Genomic DNA, 19,666 nt, shown 5'->3' on the forward strand with positions numbered 1-19,666 from the left:
AACATATGTGGAAGATAATTTGATTTCAAATAACTTGATTACGAAATAGCAGAAGGATTTTTTTTTTTTTTCCGTAAAATATATTTTTGTGATAAAAATATATAGTTTATAAATACCACTAAAAATATTAAATTGTCTTGCATGATATATAGTGTTTCGAGGGTGCAAAGTGCTATTAATTTATTTTTGAGGGTGTAAAGTGCTAAAATGATATATTTCAAGGGTGCAAAGTGCGATTAAACCATTAATGATGTTGCATCACTAAATTGTACACTTTGACAAAGAAAATACAGAAGGTCAAACTTGAATATTTCGAACCGGGTCAGTTTCATTCGGGTCATAGATAAATTTCAATCGGGTTCACCATTGTCGAATCGGGTCACCCTAACAAATGGGTCAATTCGGGCAACTCGGGCGGGACCTCCGATTTTAAAACTCAGCTCACTCTTCTCCGATTTATACCCCTCCATTAATTTATCCATTTTTTTTTTAAATTCTGGATTTAGTTTCTTCTCTCACACACACTCAGTGTATTTCAATTCAACAGCACACACACAGACACTGAGTACAATACTACCGCACAAATTTATAGTTGGAATCAACGTTCGCCGTCGCCGGCGGTGTTAGATCCGTTGATTATTCACTTGAATCAGTTTGCAATTCGATTCATTCATTTGTACTGAAAAGTTTCCGATTAGGTCTGCGAAGAATTCAATTCCATGAAGATCTACTAGGGCGGGCGCTAATTTACAAAACCCTAGGGTTTGGTGATTAACTTCGATAATGCAAGGCTCATCGGGCTCGGCGGCGCAGCCCGACGCAATATTGGAATGGCTTCAGAAGGAAATGGGTTACAGGCCTCTCGGCCCGTACGCATCGTCCGCTAAGGCCTCTGCGCCCACTGCGGAATCTCTCCGCAAAATTTGCCGTGGGAACATGATTCCGGTGTGGAGTTTTTTGCTGAAGCGGGTGAAGTCGGAGAAGACGGTGGAGAATATTCGGAGGAATATTCTCGTTCATGGTGCGGACGACGGTGATAAAGTGAGGAGAAAGGGCAAATCTGGAGTGGGCAAGGAAGAGAGTAGCAGCGCTAGTACCAGGGAGATGGCATTGCAAGAGAGAGAGTCGGCGGAGAAGGAAGTGGAGAGGTTGAGGCAGATTGTGAGGCGGCAGCGCAAGGAGTTGAAGGCTAGGATGATCGAGGTCTCGAGGGAGGAGGCCGAGCGTAAGCGTATGCTCGACGAGCGGTCAAATTACAGGTTAATATCTAATTGCATTACTTTAAATTTGTTAACTGAAGGTTTTAATAAGACTGCAATTTTCTCTTTTGTTTCCTTGATTGTACTTGAGGGAGTTATGTGATGATGTAATGTTGCTGGGGAATTCGGATTATTTGGCCAAGAATTTTGAGAAGTTTTATATGTGGCCTAGGAAATTCATAAATCAGCAGACTTTGACTACCAAAAGAGTGAACAGAGGTTATGCTACAAGCAAGGATAGTTTGTGCTTGAAATTAAATGAAATTATTGGTAATTAAACGGTCAAATTCCAAATATAAGTAGTTGCATTTTATCGATGTTGATATCTGGACGACTGCTGCTAAAATTTCTGTCAAAATGCAGTTATTGCGTAGTGCTTTGATCTGATAATTAGATTGTCTATGTAAAGAACAATAACATAATAGTTCTTCTTGGTGTTTGAATAATTAGTTATTGATGTCTTAATGATGTTGAAGGGACAGTTCAAGTTGTAGATCATTTCCAAATTATATTTAGGAGATCTAAATTAATAGAATGATTCTATATCTGTAGGCACAAGCAGGTGATGTTGGAAGCTTATGACCAACAGTGTGATGAAGCAGCAAAAATATTTGCTGAGTACCATAAACGCCTTCGGTACTATGTAAACCAAGCTAGGGATTCTCAGAGGTGTAGCGTTGACTCCTCTATTGAAATGGTGACTAGCTTTCCAGCAAATAATGAGAAGGATTTGTATTCAACAGTCAAAGGCAACAAACCTGCGGATGATGTCATTCTGATCGAGACAACAAAAGAAAGAAATATCCGGAAAGTGTGTGAATCTCTTGCGTCGCAGATGTCCGAAAAAATTTGTAGCTCATTTCCAGCTTATGAAGGAAGTGGAATCCATGCAAATCCTCAATTGGAAGCCGCAAAATTAGGCATTGATATTGATGGCGATTTACCTACTGAAATTAAAGAATTGATTGCTGATTGTCTGAAAAGTCCGCCTCACTTACTGCAAGCAATCACTTCATACACCCAACGGTTAAAAATTCTGATCACTAAGGAAATAGAAAAAATCGATGTAAGAGCTGATGCAGAAGCATTAAGGTACTTCCTGAACAAGCACCTTGACCCTGTTTTGTTATTCTACTAACTTTTATATCTCAAGCTATTGCAATAAAATGAGTAATCAAATTGATAGGAATATGAGAATGCCTTTTGCATACTATTTGATTAGTCAGTTGCATTTTTGACTCATATCCATAAATTACTTGCAAAAAGCAGCATGTTTCACTGTTATTAGCTATGCTGCTGCATTTAGTATTTGAAAGTCATTGATATATGTTGCACACTTCATATGAAGTACAGCTTCATCTTGTTCTGATTGGTGTCTCCTGTAGTACAGCTTCATCTTGTTGATTATTGTAGCATCTGTGTATTATCACTGCAACTAGGAGTATACTTCACAGTTGTTCTATTTCACATGGTATTTTGTCCTTAAAAATGATTTTGGTCATACGTCAAGATATGCACTTTCGCACTTATGGTAATTGCTCTTGTTGCACACTTCCTTGGAAAGATCTTTGCATATCAACAATCACGGGTTTCACTTTGAATAATGGCTCTGTTTTGCATTCGCATAGTGTCATTTAGACAAGTTACTAACTGCAAGCCTATGGTTTTGTATATACTGTGAAGCATTTGTGATTTCTTCAATTTGGATACTTGTCCTCTTCTATAACATTTTTTAAGACCTTTATGATAATTGATTCGTAGGGATCTCCGACTCTCGGTAATCTCATTTTCTCTAAGACATGCACTCTCTCTTTGACAAACATATATCTGGGCGTTTCTCCACCTATTTTTTTTTGCATGGAAAATTAACTTTAATGCATTGGAATGTATCTCAATATCTTCTATTTTCTGTTTTCTCCGTTATAAAGGTACAAGTATGAGAACGACAGAATAATTGAGGCTTCTTCTATGGACATAAGCTCACCATTGCAGTATCATCTTTATGGTAATGGAAAGATCGGAGGTGATGCTCCTCCAAGAGGGACTGAAAATCAACTTCTAGAGAGACAGGTATTCCTTCATAATTCCTATTGACCAGTGTACAATTGTTTTTATTTTTCAACATTCATCCTCACATTTGCCTTTAATATATTTGTTCTTTCCTTGGGATTTATTATGTAGCTCATTTGCTTCGTCCTTAGGAATCAATGCAATAACTTCTTAACGCCTGCTCATTTTCTAAACTTCGAAGTCTGTATATGTCATTTCCCTCCAATGTTTCCTATCTAATGTAACTGTTATGGCCTTGTCACGTACATACATCTATCAAAATCTACAATATCCCACTTTGTTATTTATCTCAATGTATTATAAATTATTTTCTACAGAAAGCACACGTACAACAATTCTTGGCCACCGAAGATGCACTGAATAAAGCTGCAGAAGCTAGAAATATGAGTCAACTGCTCTTGAAACGTCTCCATGGAAGTGGTGATGCAGTTTCCTCCCACTCTCTTGTCACTGCAGGAACATCACAGAATATGAGCAGCCTGAGACAACTTGAGGTAACATTTGCTTTTTTAAAGTTTATGCTAATTATATTATGTTTTACTGAAATCAATATTATACATTATATGAACTTACCATACTGATGCTTTGATAATTTTGAGGATACTTATGCAATTTCCTTTTGTACTATCATTTTTGCCATTCTGTGCATTGTCATATTTATTGATTTCGAGGATCATTTCTCATAATTGTCTGATCTTTTTCTTCCTTTCCTATTTCATCTGTCTTGAGTTTGCAGTTTTCTCAACATGCATTGAACTTACGAAGTGACTTATATTTGCTACTTCAAGGCCTTACAAATAATAATTATTTGAGAAAGATCATTTGTATTTCCCTAATTTGAGGTGCAAATATATTGGTTCTCAAGTATAATTACCGTGTGTTCCATGACTGCATTGGGAATTTTTTTTAAGCAGCTATGTCGCGATTTTATAAAAACTAAAAAGAGAAAAAAGTAATAAAAAACATAATTACTCTTGATGGAAGCTTCGATGATGGTGCGAAAATATCACTGCAGCCTTTCCGTCGTTCCATTTTTTTGCATGCTAACTGTTGCCTGTATGACTAAGCTGTAATGTTTATCTTCGAGGGGTACAAATTTGTCTTTCTTAGCATTCCTTTTTCTCTATCTTTCGTAGTTAGAGGTTTGGGCCAAGGAAAGAGAGGCTGCTGGATTGCGTGCTAGCCTGAATACACTGATGTTGGAAGTACATCGCTTGGATAAATTATGTGCTGAGAGGAAGGAAGCTGAAAATTCTTTAAGAAAGAAGTGGAAGAAGATTGAAGAGTTTGATGCTCGCAGATCTGAGTTGGAATCAATCTACAAAGCGTTACTGAAGGCAAACATGGTAGGATCTCTCTCTCTCTCTCTCTCTTTCTCTCTCTCTCTCTCTCTCTCTCTCTCTCTCTCTCTCTATATATATATATATATATATATATATATATATATATATATATATATATATATATATATATTATATTCATCGAAAGTACAAACTTATTTTATACTAGCGGTCAAAATTTCTTTAATAGAGTAACATGATAGCATCATAAATTGTGGACTGTGGTTCCCTTCATTAATGATATTCCAAGATCTAGTTGCCGCCATAACTCTTAAGTAGTCAGCAATCAGCATATGAAGTTAGAAGATGGGAAAGCTCTAGCATGTATATGTTTCTGTCTTATTTCATGGCAAACTATTGTATGTTGACTTTTCCTTATTATTGCAGGATGCTGCTTCTTTTTGGAATCAGCAGCCGTTAGCTGCAAGGGAGTATGCATCAAGCACTATACTTCCTGCATGCAACGTTGTCGTGGACTTATCAAACGATGCACATGATCTGATTGATAAGGAAGTTGCAGCCTTCTATCGAACTCCTGATAATAGCATTTACATGCTTCCGTCAACTCCTCAGGTTTGTGGCCAGTATAAAAATAAAAATAATTTCCTGCAATGTTTATTCCTTAAAGGTAGAGTTCTGTAATGTGGGCTCCATTTGGAGTGGATGATATGAAACTATATTTCAAATCTATAAAGAAAAATTCATTGAACTCGTTTCGGTGGACTCACTTTACAATCAATTTAAGACCCATAGCTCTCATTTTTAACTCTTGTTCAAGTCATTATGGAGGATTTTAGGATTTTATTTTATCCACTTAATATGGAGTTATTTGTAATCCTTCCCTCAAACCCAAAAGCAACCTTAGAGATTCTCCATGTTATGACTTAGACTTGTACCTTTTTTTTTGGACCTCTTTGGAAATTGTGTGCCAATCAAAACTGCCAGACTACCTTCAATTTTTAGTTATCTTGTTTTCTCTTTCTATCAAGTCAGAATATAGGGACCTGGATCCCAAGATTTGGTATAATGTTGCATTTCGTATGGTAGGAGTTTGAAATCAGACAATCACCATTCCAAATTCATGACTGGGTCTGGATATTTGGATATGTTATGACTGATAATGAGTTATTTTTTGTCATAAATAACGAGTATCATGTCCGAGATTCCAAGATGTGTACATACGTTATAGTTGATAATGTGTTGTTCAGCCAAATTTAATAAGTATCTTAGTGGGACTAAATGACAATATATCTATGTTTGTGCCAGATAATCTTGAGGAAATCAATTGGATTGTGCTTCTTAACTTATCTATATAATTTAACAAATAATTCTGGAAGCCTGGCACTTATCATTCTCTCGGATGACTCCTCTAATAGACATCCTTTTGATGAGTTTGCTTTTGTGATATGTGCTATTGGTGCATGCTTGGGCTAATGCTACTGAAATTTTGTGTTTCTGAAAGTACTCTATTAGTTGAACCTTGCCATGTTTCTTTTAAAATAATGATTTCTATATAATGGCCCTCGAATTTAAAAATAATGGCAAGGACCTGTTGGGAATAGACGAGGATTTTGGTTCCTTATGAGTTTTTGTTTCATACATTTCTCTTATGTGCTTTCTTTGATCTGTTCAGGCACTTTTAGAGTCAATGAGTACAAATGGCTCTTCAGGCCCCGAAGCAGTTGCTAATGCTGAGAGGACTGCGTCTGTGCTTACAGCTAGAGCTGGTGCAAGAGATCCTTCTGCTATTCCTTCTATATGCCGCATTTCTGCTGCCCTTCAGTATCCCGCTGGTAAGCTTTTCCATCCTTCTGAGTATTTCTAGATGTCTATTGATAGCGTGCTCAAATAAAATTATTTTCTGATGGCGTTTTGTTCCTAAATCAGTCAACCTAATGAATCTTGCTTCTTCTCAATAAGAATCTCTAAAAGAGCTTCATTTGTCATATTCCCTTAGTTAGCGAGCTAGCAGCCATACTCTTTCATAAAACCCGTACAACCTTTATCTTTGACATATCAAAAAACTAGATCTTGCAATTATAACAAAAGTATAATGTTCTCTCAATGAATTCCTTAGTGAGGAATGTAAGTGCAGAAATAATTGCTCGATTAATTCTCTAACTCTCATGAATCAATAGCATTTCTTAACTTGGGAGTTGGGAGAGGACATAACATGCAGCTATTTACCAAGGCCTGTGAAATGTTGTTTCGAGCTGGTTAGTGATATGTTGAAACAATATCTAAGAAGAATGCAGTAATGTGCTCTTACTGCTATATTAGAATCACATGAAGATTTTAAGAGATTATTATTGCTAAGCATCAGCTGTATTTCATTTCTGCAATTGCATGCAAGCTAAAGCTTAAACTTCCTATATCTAAGCACGGGCAACTCTTAGTACCTATAGAAATGACTGTAATAAGTTCATTGTGATGAGAAAGTTCTTGGACTCTTAGGTTGCATTTGGATCGAATTCTAATCCTTCAATCCTAATGCACTCTTGTTAAAAATATGTGCCGTTAATTTTTCTTCTTACTTCCCGAGCATCGAAAAGTATTTGGATGCACTTGAATTAATTCAATCTAACGCAGGTTTAGATGGTTTGGATACTGGTTTAGCATCCGTTCTGGAGTCCATGGAGTTTTGTTTAAAGCTTCGTGGTTCTGAGGCTTGTGTATTGGAAGACTTGGCAAAGGCAATTAATTTGGTTCATGTTCGAAGGAACCTTGTAGAGAGTGGTCATGCTTTGCTAAATCATGCTCATCGTGCACAGCAAGAATACGATAGGTACAGTCAACACATTCCTTTTCTTTTATTAATTGCGGCATGAATACCTTAAAGGTTTGGGATGTTACTGCAAGCTCTTTGTTTCGTCTTATTGGCTTGTTTTCATTTTATAACATTAACCCGAGACCTAATATTCAATGCATAATTCTTCTCGTGTGCCATATAAGAAGCAAAATGGTCTTTTGTTATGGGACAAAGATGGATTAATATTGCACTTCTCGGAACTCTTATTTGCAGGACAACAATCTACTGCCTGAATTTGGCAGCTGAACAAGAGAAAACCGTTACAGAAAAATGGATACCTGAACTAAGCAATGCAATTTTAAATGCTCAAAAATGTCTCGAAGACTGCAAATACGTCAGAGGCTTGGTAAGAAACACGTCTGCATGAACTCCAATAGTATTTTTGTTTTGCTAATTAATGCTAATAAAATCAATATCTTTGATTTCGTGATTTCTTTGTCTAAAATTCTGAAATTTTATTAGCTTGACGAGTGGTGGGAACAACCAGCAGCTACAGTGGTTGATTGGGTTGCTGTCGATGGAGAAAACGTAGCTGTGTGGCAAAATCACGTGAAGCAGCTTCTAGCATTTTATGAATAATAGTGAATATACTACAACACCGAATGAAATTCTGCCATTTGCTCCAATTGTTTTCCACTTCCCATGCTGGTATTATTCACTACACAATTCGAATTGGAGACTTGATCATATAAATTAGCAGCGTCGGGCGATTGTGGATATGTTTTTCTTTTTTTTTTTTTTACTGAAGAAGGGAGGAAAAGGATGTGTGTACAGTTAGGTTGTTTGTAATAGACTGAAATGTGAAACGTATTTGATTGATTTTACGATTTTCTTGTAAGGATGGTTCTTCTTTGTAGATGGAAGAATCTCTTCGATTATTTTAGTTTTCCCGAGTTAGCTGATTTTCGAGGTTTGATTGTTGCAATCGGCACTAGTGTGGTCTTATTCTCCTATGTACTATAATACTATATAGTAATGTTATCTTTGTGACTCGTGAGAATGTGTACTGCCGTACTGGTGTTCTTTCAGATTCTGCATACTTGTAGTAAAGCTTCATTAAGGGACGTTTCGATTAAATAGAATTTGAACTATTAAATCGGAATTGAAAGAAAATAAAAAAAATAAAAAAGTTAAAACTTGGGGTGGTTACTTGGAGCACTCAGGGCAGGAAAAATGGCCTCTAGCACGACAATTCATGCAAGAAGAAGATGGTGACGTGGCTTTCAGACCGAAATCTTGTTTCTCACCGACGGCTGTGATGAAATCGAACGGTCCACGTTGTTTGATCAGACCAGAGCCTTTGCACTTGGAGCAAGCTATCATCTTCAAATCACCACATCTCTTGCACATACCCAAAGAACTGTTGTAAATACATTCAAATATTATTATTATTATTATTTGTGAACTTAATTATATATATATAAAAAAAAAATGAATTATATTATATTAAAAATGACCTGCGCTGAGAAATAGAAACGAAGGAGTCGAGTTTGGAGGCGGAAATGGTAGCGGAGAGGAGTAGAGCTCCAACAGTGTAGCCTGCTATTTCACTTGCTGTTATGTTTTCAAACATCTTTCTTTTCCTATTTTTTCAGCCAAAGACGATAGTTTCTCTTATCTATGCCTTATCCTTTACTGGTAGATATAATGTAGTTTATTAAGAAAGGATATTTGGTAAACAAAATGGCCCATTAGCTCAGTTGGTTAGAGCGTCGTGCTAATAACGCGAAGGTCGCAGGTTCGAGACCTGCATGGGCCAATTTCTATTTTTGATGTATTTTTCCTCTTTTTTTTTTTTTTTTTTTTCTAACTTTACATTGTTTTTTCTCCCATTTTTAACTGGTATTTATTTCTATTTTTATACTGATTTAATTTTATACAAACACCGAATTCAAGATTACAACGTGTAATGATTCGTCTTATTAATTTCCTCACATGAAGAAAATTTCTAGTAAATCAAATTTTCTCTAACCAATAATCAAACAGTCACAACATTAATCAAATCCACAAAAAAAAAATGGAACTAATTACTACTCTCTTATTTATGCTGCTGAAAAATAAAATTAAAATCCATTTTCAAAATCACAAACTTTGAAGTAAATATATATCAGTTGAAATTAGTAGTACTATCACCAAAGTTCCACAATCCATCCCACAAGCAACAATCCATCGGGATAGTACTAAACTCCGACCAGGATAAGCCATGATAATAATCTTGATTAAACACAGGCAACATTTTATCATTAATCTCTTCGACATCCGCCCCCGTACAATCGGGCCCCACCTCTTCTTGCTTGCTGTCGTTTTCCGCCACTAATTGAGGCGATATCGATTCAATATCAACATTATTTTCTTTTTTCTGCTTATTAAACTGATTTCTTTTTTTAATTACTTCAGAAAAAGGCTTTGATGATGATGGTCTCTTCTTGAAATGAGTTCTCCAGTAGTTCTTGATTTCATTATCTGTTCTTCCAGGCAAATATCTTGCTATTGTTGACCATCTGTTACAAACATCTATAAATTAATACAGTTGACACTAACAAAATTTTATTAATTTAGCGAAACATATCAAACTAATAGGTTTTTACCGAGTCGATCTGGACTATAAAAAAAAACTATTATTTAAGCGAGATTCTACTATATATTGTCAGATAAAATTATAATTAATATAAATTAATTAATTAATATAATTAGTAAATAAAAATTACTTGTTTCCCCAAATGGAATGAAGTTCTATGATGATTCCTTGTTCTTGTGGTGTTAATTGGCCTTTTTTAAGACCAGGTCTCAAGTAATTCACCCATCTTAGTCTGCAGCTTTTCCCACTCCTATTCAAACCTGAATTAAAATTAAGATTATACACACAATTTTCCACTATTAAATTAAGATTTAGTTAACTAGCACGAATTAAAAACATAAAATCAAGTAATTATCGGCCAACTACCTATCCGACCTGATCATCCAATTTTGCTATATATTAAAAACTATTACCAGTTTGGCCATTATTGAAAACTTTGTCGTGTAAACAATGAGTCGGTTAATTAGTGGTATTATCGTTCATCTATCTATTCATTTTTTCCTACAATAATAAGACGTTTTAAAAAGTTTTTTCAGAAGATATAGAAAATTTATGTTGCTAAAATCCTAACTTTAAAATTAAGAGTCTTTTCTACTAAACTTCTACAATAAGTAAACATACAATAATGAAATAAGTATTATAAAATAGAAACAGTACGTAGAGGGTTAATAAATTTGTGTTCCGAGTTTTTGAGTTATAAATTATTTTTCCACGTTAAGAAAATAAAAATTACAATTAAATATCTATAATAAATTTTTATTACCAAAAAAAAAGTCGATTGGCCGATATTATCCGACACCAACCGAATTTTGAGTAAACTGAAAAAATTACCGGTACATTTGGAGACAGAACTCCATCTTCCTTCACCAAATTGGGTAACATATTCAATAAGCAGCTTATCTTCAACAGGTGTCCATGGCCCTTTTCTCCATCCTTGCTCACTAATTCCATACTTCTCCATTTCTTAATTACTTCTTAATCACAACCTTAATTATTTTCAAGATTCTTTTTTTTTTTTTTTTTTTTTTTTTATTTCTACTGTTTGATTGTATGACTGTCTGTAGTTTCTATGACAGAACAGAAGAATAATGAGCAATCTTCCTTTGTATATATATATATATATATATACGAGTCCTTTTAGCAAAGATTAATTAATAATTAAATTAATTAATTAATGTGACGCCATTAATTAACACTCACTAAATAACACACTAATAAATCTTTTTTTTTTTTTTTTTTATTACCAAATCAGTGTTTGTTCCTCACAGATTCTGCCAAGTGTTGATCTATTTTTAGGTCTGCTGGATTCTCCACCAATGAGCGTCCAACATCTGTTGATACCGAATCTTTTGTCGTCGTACGGTCAGACATATTTTAGGGCATGCAATTATTAAAATTAATTAATTAATTATTCATGCATGATTTTCTCAATAATTAGGTCTTTCATGGTATTTTCACTCTAACTTCTTTTGCAATATTTCAATAAAATATTTTAAAAATCTCACCCCACTAACATCACTACTTAGAAGAATCTTTTTACAGTTAAACCTCTATAAATTAATACAGTCGGGACTAGAGAAATTCTATTAATTAGCGAATTATTAAACTATCGAGTTAATAAGTTAATATATTTTCACCGGGTCCGAGAGAAACTATTATTTAATCGAGGTTATACTGTATATATAAAAGTACGAAACATTTGGCCAATCTAAAAAACCCTAATGGCATATATGTAATTTTTAAAAATTAATTACATCTCGTATTTTCCAGTTTTTTTTTTTCCCAATAACTTTCATAGCAAAATAAGGTTTGCAAATCGACTAGCAAAATCCTAATCCACTCGAGAATACTGGTTTATTTTTCCTTGCAATTTCTATGAAAATAATTTATTTTGTGGTTAATATTTGTTTGGGATGTTAATTACTTCTTACGAGTAACAACTAAATAGAAAACTAAATAGAAATGTATCAAAATTTATAAAATTCAGGTGGTTTGATTAATTTATGCTTTTTTATTTAGTAAACGGTTTTCATTATTATGATTTGTGTGATCATATTTGTAGGAATATTAACACTATTTTAGTATTTTAAATTTTTACAACTACTTATTTTAAAATTAATTATTTTAGTATTGTGCAATCTATTTTTTAATATAATTTCATTATTATATATTTAAATTTTCATCTTTTTTCGCAAGGAAGATATTTTCACAATAAATAGTAAACAAATATACAATGATAAGTTCCACTACTTACGTAATGTGATATTCTTCTTCAATTCGAATGTATGTCGGATAATCTCTTAATTAAAAAATAAATAATTTACCTTTTTAAGCATTAAGAAGCTTCTTGATACCCAAATAATAACAATAAAAAATAATTAATTAGTGGGCATAATAATAATAATAAAATATACATGTAAAAGATGACAATGTCGTTGACTATGAGTCAACTGATGGACGCGTGGAGGAGTGAATTGGCAAGTTTGGAATTGTGAGGGGCATGTATTTAATTATTTATTAGTTTATTGGTTAAAGGTGATTACGTTAATAGGCATAGGTAATGAGGTGTAACACAATTGCAATTAAATTAAATTAAATTAAAATATGGCTTTCAAAACAAGATTTGCCAAACACTTGGCATAGTATTTATGGTTGCATGTGAGGTTTTGTAATATAATAGTGAACTTTACTAATATGATCTCATTGTACACATTATGCATTTGAATTGGATGTTGGTGTAAATATCTAGATACAAGTGCACGTATTATACAAGTAATATAGTGGACAAAAAGTTCGAAGATCGATCCTAAAAAGAATATTTAATTATTCAATTATAAGCACTCGATTCTCCAAATTATGTTCAAGCTCATCCACATGAACAATTGCTGTCAAACTCAGGCTAACAGAAATAACCCCGAATTAATAAAGTTGCATAAAATCATGAGAAATGGTTCACAAATCCCATATAGCGTCCAATTAGAACCCTAAAAAAAACTTAGTTACTCATAATTCCTACGAAAAAAATAGAATTCATAAAAGAAGGAAGAAAAAAATATGCTCAGTCTTCGTAGACCTTCGTTCTTCACGCCTTGCTAACTTGCTCTAAAATTTCGTGCTTAGATCCCCTAAATTGTGTTGAGAAATTATACTTATATAGTGGTCTGGACTTGATCAATAAGGCAAGAGATTTGTTGTGCAGGTAAAACTTTCTTTATGTGCAGATTTGGGGTCTCAGACGGCCGTTTCAATTTCCAAGTTATTTTTTGGACGATCGTCCTGAAATGCGTCGGTTGTTGTCATGCTTCGTTGTCCTGGGCGATTGTTCGGTGTTACAGTTCATTTTGGGACAATTGTTTGAAGCTCTTCTTAGTGTAATTTTGTTTTTCATTTCTTGCCCGTTGATCCATTTTGCTGTTCAAACGTTCGATTTCCCAACTTGCACCTAGAACACATAAAAGCAATGTTTTGAAAATCGGACCGGACATAGAACCGGATAGCCAACTGGGTCGCGGTTGGACCGGTTCAACCGGGGTCCAACCGGGTTTTGTAATATTTTCTATTTTTAATTATTTGTGAATATTTATAATATATTCTCTTTTAGAAATGTATTTTAATATTCATCATTAATCTTCTATTCACAGTTATTCATAATTAATTAAACATCTACAATACAACACACCGTAAATAATTTAATTTATATTTAATATAAATATATTATTTTATACTTGCTCTTAGATTTTCCATTTTGTATTTTTTTATTTCTCTTTCTACTACTAAATAACAAAATAGAAAAAATAAAAAAAATCAAAAAGAAAAAAGAAAAAAAAACCTTATCCGTCAAATTGAAACATATTGGCCCAACCACCCACCTCACACATCAAACCTTTTAAGTGTTTCCTACCGTCGTCTGCTGCTTTCTTTTCTTCCCCAATCAACACGACCTATCAAGCCACTATTGGAGACCAACCCAACATCTCAAGAGTCATGACTTAGCCTGATTCAGCGGCAATTTTGACCGAGTTTTCTTCTATTTTCGCCTTTTTTCTTATTCCTCCCCTATATTACTCAGATCTGTTATTGTTTCTCAAAAAACCGGTTTTTTGCAACTTTTGGGTTTATAGTGCCAACCGGACCGGAAAAGGCAGCGGTTCGCGGTTAAACCGGTCGAACCGGCCGGTTCGGTCCGGGTTTCAAAACATTGCATAAAAGAAGTCATTAAGCACCATATACTCAATAAAATCTAACAAAAATTCTCGTAAGTCAATGTAATTTTAGTATAAAATCCTACACTCAACATACATTGGTAAGAGATAGTTATGTGCGTTAAACTTTGGAAAATAGAATTTGGTGATTGCAATTGGAAGTAAAGCTTAATAATATTTTTTTAATTCTATAAATTAAGAACTTATTTGAGATGAGTAAAATAAAAATATTTAAAATCACTCTCAAACACAAATTATTTAAAAGAAAAAGGAAAAATCATAAACCATTTGCAAAAAAACCAGAGTGTAAACTTGATTTCATATGGGCCGGGCCTGCAAAGGATCCCTAAAATAACTGGGCTTCTATAGAGCCCATTTCACTTAATTGGGCTTATCCAATTAAACACCACTAACCCACGTAGAAAACGGTTGTTAGTTGGCTATCCAATTAAGAAGCGACGCGTGGAATTTTGAATAAATTAATTACCAAAATAAATTAAAATCATTTTAAATATATCACTAAATAAAAAACAAATTTTTATTCCATTGAAACAAAACACTCCGGCCAAGCTTTGAACTGTGGCTTTCACCTCTGCAACACCTTAAATCTTATACAGTTTATACTACACACACTACACACTCTGGTACGTTTTTATTATACTTACAGATTTTTGCACTTTCCCCAATATATATATAATAGTTCGCTAATTGATGCTTTCCCTTTTCTCTGTAGCTCTAACAGGAAGCAGGGCACTTTGTCAAGTCTCCGCCTTTTTCTCCCATTCGCCGCCGCCGCCGCCGCCGGAGAGATCCCGGTAAGTTGTTATCAATTGAAGAGATGGCCGGCGCTGATAAAAAAATCGGGGATGAAACGGCGCCGTTCGACCTCAGTAATTTCACGGTGATTAAAGAAGGAGAGGCTGAGATTTTAATGCACGCCGGAAATGAAGTTTTTTATAACAAAAGCCAGGTTCGTCGGAATCATTTCTTGTTGGTTTAAATTTGATTTTTTTTGTTTTTGTTTTGTGCCTTCTTGTATGAAGGTTATAATTTTACTGATTTATGCATATAAGGTGTTTGATGAAATTCCTTTTGCCTCTGTACAGTTTATACAGGCCTTCATTTATTTAAATACTGACTTAATTGACGATTATATGTAAATGAAGGTGTTGTTTTATTATTTCTCTGAGAGTCTGTGCTAATATTCTGAAAATTTATGTTCATCTATAGCCAATTTCGTGGTTGTAACCTCTGAACGAATCTATTGTATCGAAAATGTAACGATGGCAGGTTAATAACAGAGACATGTCTATTGCGGTTTTGAGGACATTTTTAACAAAGCGCAAACAAGAGCACGAAGAATCAAAATTGTCCAGGAGAAAAAAACATGCACCAAAAGTTGCAGAGGATGAACATGCAGTTGATCCAAAAACTGTAATGGATTCAGGAATGGATATCGAAAAAACGAATGGGGAATGTGAAGTCTCTCAAGAGATATCTGAAGATGAACCGTGCAGCATTTTAGACAATCCAGTTGCAAACCAAGAAGGAAAAGTTCAAGGAGAATTGAAACCACCACAAGTTTTGGAGGTTATTTACGAGTTCACATTATTATAATATTATTATTGCTCTTTTTTTTTTTTTTTTAACTTTTCAAATTATGAATTTATATCTTCATGTATAAGTGGCTTAGACAAGTGCTTGATGTGTGTGTTACAGGCACTATCGGCTTCGGGACTAAGAGCTTTAAGATATGCACGTGAAGTAGATGGAATTGGTCAAGTTGTCGCTCTCGACAATGATAAATGTAATTTCATCATTGTCATTATAATAATCATGCAATTATGCAAGAGCCTTTTTTTTCCGTAATTTGGAGAGACCCTCAAATATGGAAATAAATATGTAATTTGCTCTCAGGTTCTTGTTTGCATTTGGGTAGTTCCCAATGTCCTTGTAAAATAATGTTGTTTTACCGGAATATGGAATAGGTCAAAATTTCATTTTGTTGCATGTAAAATGTCACAATACAATAGGTAAAAAATGCTAACTCCTCCCCTTAAATGCAGCGTCTGTTGAAGCTTGCCGAAGAAATATTAAATTTAACGGTTCAGTGGCATGTTCGAAGGTGGAATCGCACCTAGTCGATGCTAGAGTTTTCATGCTTACGCACCCCAAAGAATTTGATGTGGTATGATATTTCCTATATCATTGTAATGCAAATATAGTTTCTTATATTATGCCGTTATTTCAAATCGATTTATTCACAAATTATTATTACAGGTTGATCTTGACCCGTATGGGTCACCGTCTGTTTTCTTGGACTCTGCTGTACAATCAGTTGTTGATGGAGGCATTTTGATGTGCACAGCAACTGATATGGCAGTGCTTTGTGGGGGTAATGGTGAAGTTTGCTATTCCAAGTAAGATTTTTTTTTTTAATAATTCAATTTGCCGATTTTTTTTTAATAACGTAACTTGCTAAAAATGTATTGACTTTATCCTCTGTTTATCAAAACTAGATATGGCTCTTATCCTTTGAGAGGAAAGTATTGCCAAGAGATGGCTTTGAGAATCCTTCTTGCTTGTATCGAGGTATATTTTGCCTTATGTTTCCTCGTTTCTGTAAGAAACAAATTTAATTAATTTTCCCCCTCAAATTTGATCTTGCTTTTAGATGGTTTGTGTGTTAAGTAATCGATGGAACTTTGTTTTTAATTCATTTTTCTTTAGAATTGCTCACGAAAGCAAGTTTGGTACGTAAATACATCATACGCATATGTATCTAATATTTTGTTGTTGTTGAACTTTTTTATTCACCTACGAAAAATATTCACTCGTAATGCAGAGCCATGCAAACCGATACAAGCGGTACATTGTCCCTGTGATATCTGTTCAGATGGATTTCTACATACGTGTTTTTGTACGCGTGTACACGTAAGTCTTCCCCTCAAATTACATAACTTACGCCAGACATCCGGTTTGGATAACACACCTCACACAATGAGATAATACATACTCTAATCCATCATTTTTTCTAGATATAAATATCTCATTTAACTGCCGACTAACTTTGCTGCAGTTCCGCAAGTGCAATGAAGAACACTCCTTTAAAGCTCTCGTATTTTTATCAGTGCACTGGATGTGATTCTTTTCATCTTCAGCCTGTTGGGAGGACAGTCTCTAAGGTATATAAATAAGTATTAGTATTATTTCCTGCTTATGACCTCTTGTAATTAATAATGCATTTGATCCCGTAAAATTGTTTAATTTTTTTTTTAATATATGTAGAATAAAAGTGTAAGATACCTTCCTGGATTCGGTCCTGCTGTTGCCGAAGATTGCAGTGACTGCGGCAACAAATACAATATGGGTGGGCCCATTTGGTCGGCTCCGATTCATGACATGGATTGGGTCACTTCAATTCTCGAAGATGTCAAGTCTATGAAGAGTTGTTATCCTGCCTTTAATCGGATCTCTGCTGTACTGACTACAATTTCAGAGGTAACTTCAATTCGTTTTTTTTTTCCGATGGAATATATCCTTCCCGAATTTCAAATAGCAGCTTCTTTTTGTTCTGTTGCCTATATTAGTTATTGACGGCGAGAAAAACCAAGAAAAAATTAGAAGGGGTACATGCGTCATTTCATATTTCTTGTGTATTTTCCAGGAGCTAGCAGATGTTCCTCTATTTGTGAGTTTGCACAACATAAGTGGAACATTAAAATGCACATCTCCATCTGCAATTCTATTTCGCTCTGCTGTATTAAATGCCGGATATCGCATTTCAGGAAGTCATGTTAACCCTTTGGCATTGAAAACCGATGCTCCTATGAACGTGATTTGGGATATAATGCGTTGTTGGGTAAGCTCATGTGCTTTTTATTCACCCTAGTTCCTTTAAATTTGGTCACAATACATAAATTTCGATTTTTTTTTAAGTGAAAATAGTTTAATTTTTTTTTTCCACACTTTCAGGTCAAAAATCATCCCGTGAAATCTCAGCCATCGGATCAGCCCGGAAGTGTTATCCTTGCTAAAGAACCTGTTCTCCAGGTACTTATATTCCATTAATTATAAAAATATATAAGTCAATTCTCTCTCTCTGTTTCTAATTCACCCGTTTTTCGTTAAAATGCAGGCTAATTTTGCACGAGCTGCAACTTCACTTAGCAAGGCGCAGGTTAAAAAAGTTGCGAGATTTCTTCCAAATCCCGAGAGGCATTGGGGGCCAAAGGTAAAGGCGGGTCGTCAGATAACTAGCAAGCATGCTTCACTACTCGGTGAAGAAGCGGTTAAATCAGTTAATAACAAACACGAAGAAGGCCATGAACCCCCATGCAAACGTAACAAGACAGAAGATTCTGCGACTAATTTAGAATAATTGAAGAGATAATTGATTATTGCGCCCCATTTATTTTTATCGGACGAATTTTCGATCCTGTGAAATTTTGAAGAACAAGATCAGTTTTGTTTATGGTTCTTGATTTTGGATAATGCTTTTTTGTTTTTTAATGATTCTTCTGGACAAAGGAATTTTCTATGGTATTTATTTTTTTATAATTCTCATTCATTTAATTAGATGGTGTTAGGTGTGTCGTTGAGAAATATTATACGACTTTATTTTATTTGTTTTTCGAGCAGCTTACAACGCCCTGCCGTGTGCTGTTGTTGTTCAAGCTTGTTTTGAAATTTATTTGAGTTTTTAAAAACCATTGTATTTGAGCTTGATAAGCAACCGAGTCAAGTTAGAACAAGTTCTAATCGAGTCAAATGCAAATTGAATTCGAGTATTATGATTTCTTGTACATACGTTTTATTAATTTTTTTTTTCTTATCGAATTCGAGCATAAGCTTATAGCTTAACAAATGAGATATATTCAAGCTTCCTTCATTACATTAATAAATTGAGTTTAAACTGAGCTTTTAATCATCGATCGATCTCGAAATTAAGTATCAAATAGCTTGATTCACCTAGTTTTGTTGTTTGCCCTTGTAATTCGTAGCATCAAAACCCATTCGCTAGTACATATACCAAATTTTGCTTGGTGGTCCTATAAGCCAATGATTAAAAATTGTTACAGTGTAAATAAATTGTTAGACATTGTTATCTGAACAACGAAGTCGTTGTAGTATAGTGGTAAGTATTCCCGCCTGTCACGCGGGTGACCCGGGTTCGATCCCCGGCAACGGCGTTTTATTAAATGTTTTTATTTTTTAAATTAGTTATATGCTGAATTAGTTTGTTTACTAAATTAGCAAAATTTTATGATTATATAAATAATTAGATGTTATTTGATGTTATGTTAGTCTAAATGCAATGGTCGGTGAAAGTCGGAATCTTTCGATTTATTTCTAGAAATTAAAACCTGATCAAAATCGAAAATAAGAAATACCGGAAAAATAGAAAA

General features: G+C 34.3%; 4 protein-coding genes and 2 non-coding genes across 7 annotated transcripts; 4 read left to right on the plus strand and 2 right to left on the minus strand.

Moving 5' to 3' along the window:
- The first annotated feature begins 291 nt into the window (after nucleotides 1-291).
- On the plus strand, nucleotides 292-8,478 carry AUG5 (HAUS augmin-like complex subunit). Its single transcript, XM_012985107.2, has 10 exons — nucleotides 292-1,259; nucleotides 1,812-2,351; nucleotides 3,188-3,329; nucleotides 3,647-3,823; nucleotides 4,466-4,675; nucleotides 5,057-5,242; nucleotides 6,303-6,462; nucleotides 7,259-7,454; nucleotides 7,692-7,824; nucleotides 7,941-8,478. Exons 1-10 carry the CDS (start codon nucleotides 784-786, stop codon nucleotides 8,055-8,057), a joined length of 2,337 nt encoding a protein of 778 aa, XP_012840561.1. The 5' UTR covers nucleotides 292-783; the 3' UTR covers nucleotides 8,058-8,478.
- Nucleotides 8,479-8,515: 37 nt separating this feature from the next.
- LOC105960902 (chaperone) lies at nucleotides 8,516-9,096 on the minus strand. The gene is made up of 2 exons (XM_012985114.2): nucleotides 8,936-9,096; nucleotides 8,516-8,838 (listed from the first exon to the last, which is right to left on the minus strand). Exons 1-2 carry the CDS (start codon nucleotides 9,049-9,051, stop codon nucleotides 8,625-8,627), a joined length of 330 nt encoding a protein of 109 aa, XP_012840568.1. The 5' UTR covers nucleotides 9,052-9,096; the 3' UTR covers nucleotides 8,516-8,624.
- Nucleotides 9,097-9,163: 67 nt separating this feature from the next.
- On the plus strand, nucleotides 9,164-9,237 carry TRNAI-AAU (transfer RNA isoleucine (anticodon AAU)). Its single transcript has one exon. It is a non-coding gene; the product is annotated as a tRNA-Ile (tRNA).
- A 289-nt stretch (nucleotides 9,238-9,526) lies between these two features.
- LOC105960798 (transcription factor MYB48) lies at nucleotides 9,527-11,088 on the minus strand. The gene is made up of 3 exons (XM_012985009.2): nucleotides 10,888-11,088; nucleotides 10,187-10,316; nucleotides 9,527-9,979 (listed from the first exon to the last, which is right to left on the minus strand). The coding sequence occupies exons 1-3, from the start codon at nucleotides 11,015-11,017 to the stop codon at nucleotides 9,586-9,588; spliced, it is 654 nt and encodes a 217-aa protein (XP_012840463.1). The 5' UTR covers nucleotides 11,018-11,088; the 3' UTR covers nucleotides 9,527-9,585.
- A 3,679-nt stretch (nucleotides 11,089-14,767) lies between these two features.
- LOC105960898 (tRNA (guanine(26)-N(2))-dimethyltransferase 2) lies at nucleotides 14,768-18,818 on the plus strand. 2 transcript variants are annotated; one of them, XM_012985108.2, is made up of 13 exons: nucleotides 14,768-14,902; nucleotides 14,992-15,228; nucleotides 15,549-15,848; nucleotides 15,978-16,065; nucleotides 16,325-16,446; nucleotides 16,539-16,678; nucleotides 16,778-16,850; nucleotides 17,104-17,192; nucleotides 17,338-17,443; nucleotides 17,547-17,759; nucleotides 17,926-18,120; nucleotides 18,234-18,311; nucleotides 18,397-18,818. In XM_012985108.2, the coding sequence occupies exons 2-13, from the start codon at nucleotides 15,097-15,099 to the stop codon at nucleotides 18,637-18,639; spliced, it is 1,779 nt and encodes a 592-aa protein (XP_012840562.1). In that variant the 5' UTR covers nucleotides 14,768-14,902; nucleotides 14,992-15,096; the 3' UTR covers nucleotides 18,640-18,818. The 2 variants fall into 2 exon arrangements, with proteins under 2 accessions (XP_012840562.1, XP_088681340.1); XM_088825214.1 differs by having other exon boundaries at nucleotides 14,800-14,902; nucleotides 15,001-15,228.
- Nucleotides 18,819-19,378: 560 nt separating this feature from the next.
- TRNAD-GUC (transfer RNA aspartic acid (anticodon GUC)) lies at nucleotides 19,379-19,450 on the plus strand. The gene has a single exon. It is a non-coding gene; the product is annotated as a tRNA-Asp (tRNA).
- The last annotated feature ends 216 nt before the right edge of the window (nucleotides 19,451-19,666 follow it).

The sequence above is a fragment of the Erythranthe guttata genome, chromosome 11 (assembly GCF_056151865.1).
Source record: "Erythranthe guttata isolate IM_541 chromosome 11, IM_541, whole genome shotgun sequence".
Classification (NCBI taxonomy): Eukaryota; Viridiplantae; Streptophyta; class Magnoliopsida; order Lamiales; family Phrymaceae; genus Erythranthe; species Erythranthe guttata.

Excerpts from the sequence above, each read along its gene's own strand:
- AUG5 (XM_012985107.2), top strand. The coding sequence starts at position 784 with ATGCAAGGCTCATCGGGCTCGGCGGCGCAGCCCGACGCAATATTGGAA. Across the intron at positions 3,824-4,465 it reads GCAGCCTGAGACAACTTGAG|TTAGAGGTTTGGGCCAAGGA; the intron begins GTAACATTTGCT and ends TATCTTTCGTAG. Across the intron at positions 6,463-7,258 it reads TGCCCTTCAGTATCCCGCTG|GTTTAGATGGTTTGGATACT; the intron begins GTAAGCTTTTCC and ends AATCTAACGCAG.
- LOC105960902 (XM_012985114.2), bottom strand. The coding sequence starts at position 9,051 with ATGTTTGAAAACATAACAGCAAGTGAAATAGCAGGCTACACTGTTGGA. Across the intron at positions 8,839-8,935 it reads GTTTCTATTTCTCAGCGCAG|TTCTTTGGGTATGTGCAAGA; the intron begins GTCATTTTTAAT and ends TATTTACAACAG.
- LOC105960798 (XM_012985009.2), bottom strand. The coding sequence starts at position 11,017 with ATGGAGAAGTATGGAATTAGTGAGCAAGGATGGAGAAAAGGGCCATGG. Across the intron at positions 10,317-10,887 it reads TTCTGTCTCCAAATGTACCG|GTTTGAATAGGAGTGGGAAA; the intron begins GTAATTTTTTCA and ends ATTTTAATTCAG. Across the intron at positions 9,980-10,186 it reads CATTCCATTTGGGGAAACAA|ATGGTCAACAATAGCAAGAT; the intron begins GTAATTTTTATT and ends TGTTTGTAACAG.
- LOC105960898 (XM_012985108.2), top strand. The coding sequence starts at position 15,097 with ATGGCCGGCGCTGATAAAAAAATCGGGGATGAAACGGCGCCGTTCGAC. Across the intron at positions 16,679-16,777 it reads GGTGAAGTTTGCTATTCCAA|ATATGGCTCTTATCCTTTGA; the intron begins GTAAGATTTTTT and ends TATCAAAACTAG. Across the intron at positions 18,312-18,396 it reads CTAAAGAACCTGTTCTCCAG|GCTAATTTTGCACGAGCTGC; the intron begins GTACTTATATTC and ends GTTAAAATGCAG.